The sequence below is a fragment of the Aspergillus mulundensis genome (genome assembly GCF_003369625.1).
Source record: "Aspergillus mulundensis strain DSM 5745 chromosome Unknown scaffold_2, whole genome shotgun sequence".
In the NCBI taxonomy this organism is placed as follows: Eukaryota; Fungi; Ascomycota; class Eurotiomycetes; order Eurotiales; family Aspergillaceae; genus Aspergillus; species Aspergillus mulundensis.
Genome location: NW_020797890.1, coordinates 2859989 through 2871458, shown reverse-complemented (window position 1 = coordinate 2871458; position 11470 = coordinate 2859989). Strand labels below are relative to the sequence as shown.

At 39.6% G+C, this 11470-nt stretch overlaps 3 protein-coding genes across 3 annotated transcripts; 2 read left to right on the top strand and 1 right to left on the bottom strand.

Moving 5' to 3' along the window:
- Window positions 1–592: 592 nt before the first annotated feature.
- Window positions 593–1513, top strand: DSM5745_03588 (F-box protein; the record flags this gene model as incomplete). The annotated part of the gene is made up of 1 exon (XM_026745604.1): window positions 593–1513. One exon carries the CDS (start codon window positions 593–595, stop codon window positions 1511–1513), a length of 921 nt encoding a protein of 306 aa, XP_026606470.1.
- A 1263-nt stretch (window positions 1514–2776) lies between these two features.
- On the bottom strand, window positions 2777–3551 carry DSM5745_03587 (uncharacterized protein; the record flags this gene model as incomplete). Its single annotated transcript, XM_026745603.1, has 2 exons — window positions 2777–3159; window positions 3251–3551. 2 exons carry the CDS (start codon window positions 3549–3551, stop codon window positions 2777–2779), a joined length of 684 nt encoding a protein of 227 aa, XP_026606469.1.
- A 7067-nt stretch (window positions 3552–10618) lies between these two features.
- Window positions 10619–11455, top strand: DSM5745_03586 (uncharacterized protein; the record flags this gene model as incomplete). The annotated part of the gene is made up of 1 exon (XM_026745602.1): window positions 10619–11455. The coding sequence occupies one exon, from the start codon at window positions 10619–10621 to the stop codon at window positions 11453–11455; it is 837 nt and encodes a 278-aa protein (XP_026606468.1).
- Window positions 11456–11470: the final 15 nt, after the last annotated feature.

Sequence of the window (11470 nt, the reverse complement as noted above, 5' to 3'; positions counted from 1 at the left end):
TCGATGACTCGGATACCCGCGGCTTCCCTGTAGGGCTGATCAGGCACGCCTCCTGATTTGCAACTGATCTATTGCCCATAGTCAGTAGAAATGTCCAGACTCCTCGCTGTTTCCCTCGCACACCATCGCATCCGGATTGCACCTTCCACGTCGCACATCACCTCATCATCATACTCAGGTCCGGACAGACCGCCGCTCCACTGAACCATCCACGTGCCACAGGGAGAGTGATCCAGCCTGAAAAGCGGTCTCAGCGTGCATGGTTTTACCTAATAACGCGACGATCGAGGATAATGCCTCAACCCCGTGCAGGGCCTGGGCGTGGTCCCGTGGATGGTCATACTTGGCATTTGGTAATGGCCCCAGTCTGCCCCGGACTTGACTGGCTGAAAACCCCGCAAATGACTCCCTAGGTATTAGGTGACAAAGCACGCATATAGATCCATCTGGCGTCATACATCATTGCTGCTGCTCGAGTTTGAGGCCAGAGTTTTCTGCTTATTTATAACCATGCCTTTGCCGGTGTTCTGGGGCTGGTTCCGCCAAGTCCGGTGTTTACTACCAGAAAGACCTCAGTATGGGTTCAATAGCCATGTCCGCTACCGAGACCGTCCTCTGTATCCCCGAGCTCCTGGAGCACATCCTCTTCCACCTGGACATGCAGGACCTGCTTGTCTCTGCACAACGCGTCAACAAACACTGGCACGCCACAATCACCACCTCGCCAAAACTCCAACAAGCCCTCTTCTTCCGTCCAATTTCCCAACCCGCCAAGCCCCCAATACAGTACCCTTCATACCCCCAGGGCCAAACACCACTCTGGAAGCGGCGCCGCTCAGAAACAAAGCCCTACACCGACGAACTAAGCACAACATTAAACCCATTGCTGGTCAAACACTTCGGCTCCGAATTCTTCAACACCTCCTCCGGCCACACCGCAAATAACGACAACGACTGGGTCTACCTCGACGAGAAAATGCAAGCCCCCTGGTCCGTCAAAGTCGGTTCCAACCTGCTACGAACCGACGAGACAGGGCCAGCCGAAACCGCATTCCGATATCCCACCGCATCCTGGCGCCGCATGCTCGTCTCCCAGCCTCCCCAGCCCGGCCTGGGCTACATCCGCAGCGTGCACGACCACAACACGCCGACCCCGGTGGGGAGGGGGTACATCGACGCCTGCAGTGACGGGGGTCTGCGCTTCGGTGTGCTGTACGACCTCGTGCAGACCCTGTCCGTCCGGCGGTGGAAGAAACACCACGCGCCGTTCCGGATAACGTGGGGTGCGGCGGGGAGTCCAAGTCCTTCGCAGTCGTTCCCCGTGTTGAAAGGCTGTATGGAGGTGCTAGAGCAGACGGGCGTCGTGCTGGCTGTTCACTATGAGGTGCCGAAGAATGCCTACTATCCCGATTTCCCGCAGCCGGGGGCGCTGAGGAAGGAGGATTTTGAGCTTGCGGGGGTGGGGCTTGTGGATGTTGGTGTTGAGGAGGGGGAGGGTGGTGTGGGTGTTTAAAAGTGATTTTTGTTTTGGGTTGTTTCGTTGTGTTGGTGTTTAGCGTTGCGTTTCCTCTTCTCTTGGTGCCCTGGGTTCGGGCGGGTTGGATGAGCCCCAAGTACCCCTTTAGTTATAGTTTGTCTGCGACTGAGTGCGAATGACACTGATGATTCCTGTCGGTGGAGATGTAGATGTACGTGTGAATTGGCATAGGTAGGTAGGTCGTTGTTCTCTGCCTCTGTGGCTTTGGACATCTGCAGTTGATGAGCGAACCTACCATAATATGCAGGTGCTGGATTCATACTCCAGATAGCAATAATGGTAGGTCTATGTAAACTCAGGTAGAGTGTGGAGAAGCAACTGGTCTGAGTATAAGTTGATCAGTATCACAGCGTGACTAATAATTGTACCAGGCTGCTTGACTATCCTAGTTTCTCACTGTTAAGGCCGGAAATCAACGAGCACAGGGAGACTTCTGTAATAAAGCAATCAGGTCTTGTTTGTAGCTGTTGATGTGGGAGGGCTGGCACAAGGTCGTCACAATAGAGTTGTTTGTACCCAAGCTGCCTGGCTGCATCTCTCTTGCAAGTGATGCCATCTGTTACAGAAGGAAACAAATTAATATAGACGCAGGGTGTCCATTATCACAAGCTATAACAGGTGCACCAGTGTCCAGACACATGTTTGTAAGCTTCCAATGTCATGAAACCCGAATCCAGCACAGGCCTTGTTCAGGCGTGCCGTGCTCCAATCGGAGGCAGGAGAATATTCGGTGCAAAATAGGGGTATTTTGACCACTGAGCTAAAAGAATGAATCCGTGATCTAGTGGCCACGAATGTAGTATTTATTGAGCTTACAGAGGAGATGTTCCAGTTCCCGGCTGGCCTCGGCTTGAAGGGGCAGATTCAGCGGTCGAACAAAAAAAAGCAATTGCAAGCTTCCTGCAAGGGATCAGCAGATTGCAAGGGAATGCATAAGGCAAAGTCGAGCACCACAAGAATAAGGAAATGAGGCTACAGTCCATGTAGTAACTGTACAGCAGAAAGAGGGCGTCGCGAGTTGCATCGGTTTACCCTAGAGGCACCGGGTCTTACTTTCCTTTGCACTTTGAGATGGAATACAGCTCGCCCTAGGGTTAATCTGCGTGTCATTCCCCTAGACCCAGTTGGTGATACGTTGACGTCCAGGATGAACTTTAGATAAGACAAAGAATATGCTAATTGAAGAGGAATGTACACAAAGACATCCAATGAAGGCACCCTAATACACCCATCCCATCCCTACGCCAGCAACCCCCTCTGCACATCCCCCTGCGCCGGCGGCGGAAGCCTCGAAGGACTCAAATCGCGCACCGAATGCTTCGCCCGCGCAATATCAACGCCCAACCGGCCAAACAAAAGCTCCAACTCTGGATATCTCTTCAACGCAAGCCCAATATACTGCGGATTCAGCTCATTCCTGCGCATCTGGATCGCCTGACCGTACCGATCAGCCAGCCAACGGAGGTCCGCGGAATCGTGGAACTTCGCCCGTGTCGCAGCGGCACGCAGCTTCCCCTTGAAGAGCAGGAATGGGTCCAGGAAGCTGGAGGGCCCTGTGCCGAGGCGCTGTCCGTTCACGGTGCGGATGGTTGCTTGCACGTTGCGCATGGTGTATTGGGCGCCTGGCAGTTAAGAGAGCCGTAGGTTAGATCCGCATGGGTATCTGCGTGAGGTGACGGGTGGTAGGGCACAGCGCTGGGAAGGTAAACGCACCCGCAAACTGCTCGCAGAATATCTCTACGAGCACAGGGTTAGCGCGATTGACGCTGTCAGACCACAGGAATGCAACGTAGTCCTGGCGGCCCTGTGGAACGGCAGCGAACCCGCCTTTGCCGTCGAGAAGAGCGAGGACTTGATCTTTTGATATGGAGGCAAGACAGTCGATGTCTTTGCTTTCGCGGGAGCCGCCGAGGACACCGATTGCGTAGCCGCCGAAGATGCCGAAGCGGACGTTCGCTGGGGTCAGCATGCGGTGCAGGGCGATGGCTGCGTCGTTGAGGCGGTCTTGGAGCATGGTGAGGATCTAGGCCAGATAGAAATGACTTGAGACGTCTGAATACAGTTTGCAAGAGATGAGCAAGAGTGCAGTATGTAGTTTATCAAGATGGGAACTAACAGCGCATATTTATGCTCCTTGGTTCAATCGCTGGACAAGGTGGGTGGGTAGAGATTAATTTCACAATTCACAACGCTGTCCTGGCCGAGCCATACCAGTGTATCAGAGGGTCGAGGAGGCTCCTCTAGTGAATTTGGTCATTGGCTGAGTTCACGCTGCGACAGCGCTTACGCTTTTAGGGGTGGGATGGACGGCGATGGAATATGGAATGCACCAACTAGGGCTCTGCTGTAACCAACGGCGTCGAAGCCCTGGTTCTTGCTCCCCAGGGCTTGGGTGAGAGCCTCTCAGCCACTGAATATTTTCATCACATGTACATCCCCAGGTCTAGTGCGTACAGAAGGAATATGCTACGGTTCACTATAAGAAAACGACGAATACAAGCCAATTATAAACAGTATCAAAAGCCACCCCCAGGTACCAACTCAAGGTCATTGACGCCACCAGCGCCAAACTCAGAACACGGCAGCTCCGGGCATAGATTCTCATCATACCGTGACGCCTTCTCGGCCACCAGCTGCGCTGCCAACCCTCTCACCCCTGACGGCGCTCCGGCCAAGTTACCTTCGATCCAACCGTCATCCAGGTCCATACCATCCACCAACTGCTCGACGGCTATCCGCCCCATGCAGTCATTTGACTCGAAGAATCTCAAACACAGGCCAATGAAGAACACAGGTAGTCGCGGGACCGGCAGATGTTCGATCTCACTTGGCGGCAGGATGTCTAGTATCTCATTGCTGCGGCCAAGGGCAAGTCTGTGCTCCTGCGGCACTATGTTCTCGTCCAACGGGGAGAGATGAAAATAGGTATCAGGAAAAAGCACCACTCGAAGGTCGGTATTTGGCGCCTTGAACGATGGAAACCCTCGCTTGTATTCTGTGAAGATGTCGTAGTCCTTGGGTTCGAGCTTCTCAGATCCACAAAGGCTGCGAAGGACTGACTCGGCCTCTAACAGCGCAGGCCCAGGGACACAGATTTCAAGGTCCTATACATATTATGAGAAGGAATTCCTGAGCACCGGGGTGTTCTGCCCTACATGGACGACCCGGGGGACATTGTAATAGTTCAGTGCTATTTCGCCCACCACGCACACCGTGATTTGTCTGTCCTGCAGGTGGGTCAAGATCTGTTTGATGGAGTGGACAATATCCATGATGACGGTGATGAGGGAACAAAGACAGCGGCAAGTGGTTCTTTAAATAAACTAATGACTAGCCAATAGCATTGCTCATAATAAACCTCTAGATTGTTTATATGTAGCAAGCGGTAAGTTATAAGAAAACCTTAACTATCACGTGCTGCGCTAGTTTTAATTAAAATAGGCATGTTCCAGGCGCCGGCCCTCTAGGTATTTAATATACTTTTTAACTAAGTAGTACATGGCCACACTATAAAGCTATATATATATTTTAAATAGGAAATATTACTAAAAATAAAAATAATAAAACTTTTATACTTTTAATTTACTAATTAAAGGGCTTTCTTAAGGCCTGTTATATTTTAAAAAATAGTAAACTTAGTTACTTCCAGCAGTTTAATTATTTTATTTATAGGGTTTTTTTTTTTTAGCACGTGGTGGAACTTTATAAGGTATTACCTATAAATATTTTATATAAAAAAGTATTTATTAGCTAACCAGCGTGTAGTAACTAAAATTTTTTAACTAATAGCGTTAGCAATAGCGCTAGTATTATTAAAGTATATTATAATTAGCTTGCTATTTTATACTTTAAGCACCTTAGTAAGCTTTTTTATAAATAAGGCTATTTTAATAGCCCTGTTAAATACCAAGAATTCCATTATAATAAATAAAGGTATTATAATTACTTATTTCTTTAAACTCCACGCGACGGGAAATCTATAAAGATATATAATAAAACCCTTAGTAAACTTTTTATTAAGATAATTTTAATAAAACACGTTAAAATAAATAATTATCCCTTTTATATAGGTCTTAGCAAGTACTAAATTACTTTAGTTAGCTATAATATAGTAAACCACGTGCTTGGCAGCTACTATATTATTAATAATTAAAAATTTTTATTAATATTATAAAAATTAAACTAGGTATACAAGGTTAACACGGGTCTTTCTAAGCCAGCTAAAAAATTTAATTAATTAGGTAAAGGCGTGAGCGCTAAAGGCATTAAAAACTAAAAATATATTAGGATTTATAACGTTTAATTAATTAACTTTTTATATAATTTTAATATACCCCTTTATTATTAGTGTTTTTGCTGGCCTAGCCTTGGTAAGGCTAAAATACTAAGCTATTTATTTTATATATATGGCTTAAAAAAAGCAGATTATCCTGCTTTTATAGTCGCGGGATACTATTAATTTAAAAAATTTAATTAGCTTATTACTAACTTTAAGTTTATAAATCTCTTATAAAAGGCTAATAATAGTGTTTATATTAGCCTTTATTTTACTAGTAATAATACCATTATTTATATAGGTAATAATTAGCGCGTAGGGTAACTTTTAAATATATATATAGGGTTTTTTAGTAAGCAGCTTAAAGCCCTTAGCACGTAATAATTAATTAAATTCCTAGTTTTATAAGTATACGGAGTTACAAAGGCTAAATAAGGCTTTTTATACCTTATATATAAGATTATTGCTAATCCCGTGGCCGCGTGGCTATTATATATAAACCTTTTAATTAACTATTTTTATATTAAGGTAGGTATTAATAATATTAAATTAGCGCTAGCTAAGCCTTTAAATAGCTATAGTTATTAATATATATTTAACTACTATATTAGCTATAATTAAATAAAAGCTTTTATTATAGTTTAATTTAGTAACTTAGTAGTTATTACACGTAATAATCCAAGCCTTAAATAATAAAATAAAGCTATTTTTATTACTTTTAAGCGTGAATACCCACTTGCTAGGAATAATTTTAGCCCCTTTTAGCTATTTAACAAGCTTCCACGTGTTTATAGCAACTACCATGCTAATATAAATTAACATGGCTTTTTTTTATTAATTAAAAAACTTAGATTACCGCGCTTTTTTGTAAAATCTTAGCACCTTAATATTATTAATATATAATTTAGCTTTAGCTAATATTTAAAACCTTTTAGTAAGTAAATACCAAACCATTCCAGTAGGTATTTTAATAACTCTGGTATTAACACGCTTAGTTATTCTAGTTAGTAAGCCATAGTTAATATAGGGTTTAGGGCGTTTAGTTAACAGGATAACCACTATATTAAAAATATTAGTATTTATATCTATCTTGTGTAGGGTGGCCTTTATTATTAAAACCTTTAATTAATTAGGAAATTAGCCTGGCATCTTATAATTTAATATTTTTAAATCCTAATTAGTTAGTGCATCTAGTACTATATTAATATCCACGTTAAATATATATAACTTAAAGTAGTCTGCCTTAAAAATCCACCTGTATGTATTTTAAATATTATTTAGCACTAATTCTAGTAAGTTAAGGTTATTTTAAAGCTTTTAAGGGCGCGAAGTAAGTAGGGCTTGGGTTACTAGTAAAAATAGTATAATTTATATTTAAAATTAATTAATAAAATTTATTAATAATAATATATAAGTTAGTGTTATCATGGTGTTAATATTTCTTATTAAAAATTAAGGTAGTATTACCAAATTAAGATTATTATAATAATTTAATAAGGTCAGGCTTGGCGCGCTAGCACCATTATTATTACTATTAATTAATTACCTTGGCGGGATCTTTATATTTTTAATATATAAGTATTATATTAGCGCTAGGATAAAGTTAACCTAATATTCTAGTATTAACAAGGCAAGTAACTTTAATTTAATATTACCACGTGATATTAAAGTTAGTTAGCACCGTGAAGTTAGGAATATAATTTAAATTTAACTAGTAATTAATATTTTAGGCGCCTGGATTATTAAAATTAGCTTAAAAATAAGTATATTATTAAGTTTAGCGCTATATATAGTGGCCCCTAGCGCTAATTTATTTAATTAAAACAGGGCACCTTTTATAAATATAGTACTAAGCAAGTAATTATTTTTATAAAACTTTAATTTATTAAATAAAACATGCTTTAAGTAGTAAACCCGCTTCCCTGGGACCTATACTTAAAAAATCTTATTATTATTTTTTTTATATTTAACTAAATAGCTAATTAAAGCTCTTATAGCAAGTTTATAAGACTATTTATAATTTTTAATTAATATATAAATATATAATTTATAGCTATAAGCGCGAAAGTTATTAAGGCAGGGTATTAAGTTATTAATTTAATAGTATTTATATTATAGCTACAGGGGTGACTTACTGTAAGAATTCTTAATAATAAATAGTTAATTTAAGGTTATAACAGCGGCCTTAATTATCTTAGGCCATACTTTTTTTAGTAAACCAGCGTTAATTTTTATAGCTTGGGCTGTTATATTAATATACTAGGCATAGTATTTTAAAATTTTATTAAACTCCAAAGTTTTTAATAAAAAAAGTTAAAATATTAAATTTTTTAGCTTAGCCCAGGCCTTATACTTAAAAAACTCTTTATTATTATTTATTTTAATAACGCGGATATACTATCCTATAAAGCGCTTGTGGCGTTTTTAGTATAATATTAGTTACTAAAATACTTTCTTTTTTTTTTTAACGCAGTATACCGCGGCTAATTAGGTGGCGTTATTAATAACTATAAGGTAGTAATTAAATCTACTAATTTTAGTTAGTTAAACAGGTTATATATTTACATGCTATAATTTTCCTAAATCTGCTTCCCGCGGGACAGGCTAAAATAATATTTTATAAAATTTAGCCTTAAGGCAAGCGGAGCAGTTTAATTAGTTAATAATATTTATATTAAGGCCTTTTACCCGGGCTATAATATAAAGCCTAGGGATGCCCACGTGGCCAAGGCGCTTGTAAAGTAAATTTATATTAATTATAGCTAATTAAAAATATTATTTAAATGTAAACTTTAGGAAAGAGACACTATGGTGTGTATAAGCTTGCCTTATAATAAATTTATTTAGGCTAATAAAAGTATTATTTTCTTTATAATATTATATGCCAAGTGTTTTTTTTAGCCTTTTAATAAATAATAGGCAAATTAAAGCCTTAGGCGCGTGATATTTATAAACCCTAATCTTTCTATATATATTATTTACACCCTTTATAGTAATAATTAGTATTTTATAACCTTTAGCGCGCTTAATTACTTTGCTAAATATTTTATATAAGTACCCCAAGCAGTTTGGGCTATATTTTATATAATTTTTAAAATTAAAGTGCTTAAAAAAAATAAACTTAACTAATTCTATATTTATAAGCCACTTTATTAATTTAGTAGTTATAATAAAAGCAGGTATAACTAAGAATCTAGGGCCAATCTTAGGCTTTAATTTATTATATTTAAAGTTATAATTATTAAATTTATTATTATTATATAAAGCTATAGCTTATGGCTTTATGCTAGTCTTATTTAGGCATAGCGCCTATATTTTAAAAAGCTTAATTTAGCTATTAAGTTAAAGTTAAGGGTTTAAATAATAATAATTTTTTTAAAAGTGGCCACCATGTTTATAATATTTATAAAAATAAATTTTATTATCCCCTTACTTTATTTAATTAGCCCATTTTTTTTTATTTATATTATTTAAAGGGCTAGTAAGCACTTTAGTGTAGGGTTTTTTATAATAAACCTATTTTTTTTACTTTTTTAAGGGCGGGGCCGCGGCGGCAAGTAGGATAATTATTTTAGCTTTAACTATAGTATTTTTATATAATTATCTTAGGTTATTCTTGCTATAATTTCTTAAAATCTTATTAATTAAAAATAATTATTAAAGTATAGCCCATGTTTTAAGGTTACTATAAATTTTTTAAAAAACTAATAGCATAGTAATACTAGGTTTAATAATAACATGTAGGTTTTTAGTAATATTTTATATAATTATAAATGCTATAATAAACTTAAAAGTAGTAAAAAACTAGTTTTTATATATATTAATAATACTAAGCACTGCCTTGGTAATCTAGGGTACGCCTTATTTAATAATAATCTAGTAAATTATATTAAATATTTTATTAGTATACTTTATTAAATACGGGAATCTTATAACTTTAATATAAATCTTACGGCTAACTTAGCCTAGGAGCTAATTAATAATAAGTATTAAGTAATTTTTTTATTATTTTTAGTATAGCCTGTCCTCGGGAGGCCTAGCAAGTAAGAAATTAATTAATTAAAAAAATTATAAGGCTTGTAAATATTTTCTTACTTAATTAAACTATTTATTATAGTTAGTTTAGCCCAAGAGTTTAATCCCAAGTAGGTATATAATAGTAGGAACTATGGCCCTAAGCAAGCAGCGCTTATAGTATACTTATTTAAGTAAGAAATTAGGGGGATTTATTAGCTAAGTTACTTACTAAGGTATTTTTATAATAAAATTAGGCATTCCTATAGCGGGAATAGCTTGTTAAGGCTTAATTATATTAAATATTAAGTCCTAATTGGTTAAAAAATTGCAGTTTTATTAATTTATAAATAGTAGGTATTAAAAATCGCGTTTTAAAAAGGTAAAAAAAGTATATAATAGCGCTTATTATAAGCTTTAAAGCTTATAAAAGCGCTTAAAGAAGTTTTAAATAGTATTTTAAAGTAATTAAAAAAGTTTAAGGGCTTATAACCTAATAACTAGCTAATAGTATTACTTATAGTAAACCTTTAAATTATCTATATATAGCAAGCGGCAAGTCATGAGAAAACCTTAACCGTCACGTGCTGCGCTAGTCCTAATCGGGATAGGCGCGTCCCGGGCGCCGGCCCTCCGGGCGTCCGACATAAACCCAGCCCTGTGCTCCTCCGGCATTCCAGAAGCGCCTGCTGCGTACTCTTGGCAGTCTGGGCGCTTCCCTATGTCCATGCATGCCCCTTTCTTCCTCAAGGTTCTATTCAATCATCCGCCCAGGACCATGGACTGGCATCATGCTCTCAAGCGTACGGTCACTGTTCGATAGATCATCAGCCTCATTCCAGGTGCTCTCAGACCTCCACCTTGAAATCAACCAGCAATACGCCTTTGAGATCCCCGTCCGTGCCAAGCACCTCATATTGGCAGGGGATATCGGGCGCTTAGAGGACTACGACAACTATCGCGGTTTCCTACAGAGACAGACTCGGCAATTTGAACGGGTCCTTTTGGTTCTTGGAAACCATGAGTTCTACAACGACACGTTTCCCAGGGGTCTGGAAAAGGCCAGACAACTTGAAAACGACCCGTCCATGAACGGGCGTCTGGTCCTCCTCCATCAAGGGCGCTACGATGTCCCAAACACACTCGTGACGGTCCTCGGTTGCACCCTCTGGTCCAGCGTCCCGGACGACGCAAAGGACATTGTGCGGTCCAAGATCCAAGACTTCAAGAAAATCGTTGACTGGACGGTTGACGACCACAACGCGTCTCATGGATCGGATCTTACCTGGCTCCTCGGGCAAATCGAACAGATACGGAATGAGAACAAAACGCAGCGCAAAAAGAGGTCTATCCTGGTCGTCACGCACCATGCACCGGCTACGAAAGGTACTTCGAGCCCCCAGCACGAGAAGAATGCCTGGAGCTCCGCTTTTGGGACCGATATCCTTTCTGAAGTGTCGGACTCAGCGCCCGTCAAGGCTTGGATCTTTGGTCACACCCACTATACGACTGAGTTTCAGAGTCGAGGAGTACGAATCGTGAGCAATCAGCGGGGATATGTGCTTCCTTGGAGTGATACCGCGAGAGTAAAGGATGGCTTTGATGTTGAGAAGGTTATACATGTGTGAATAGATGTTCCTGTT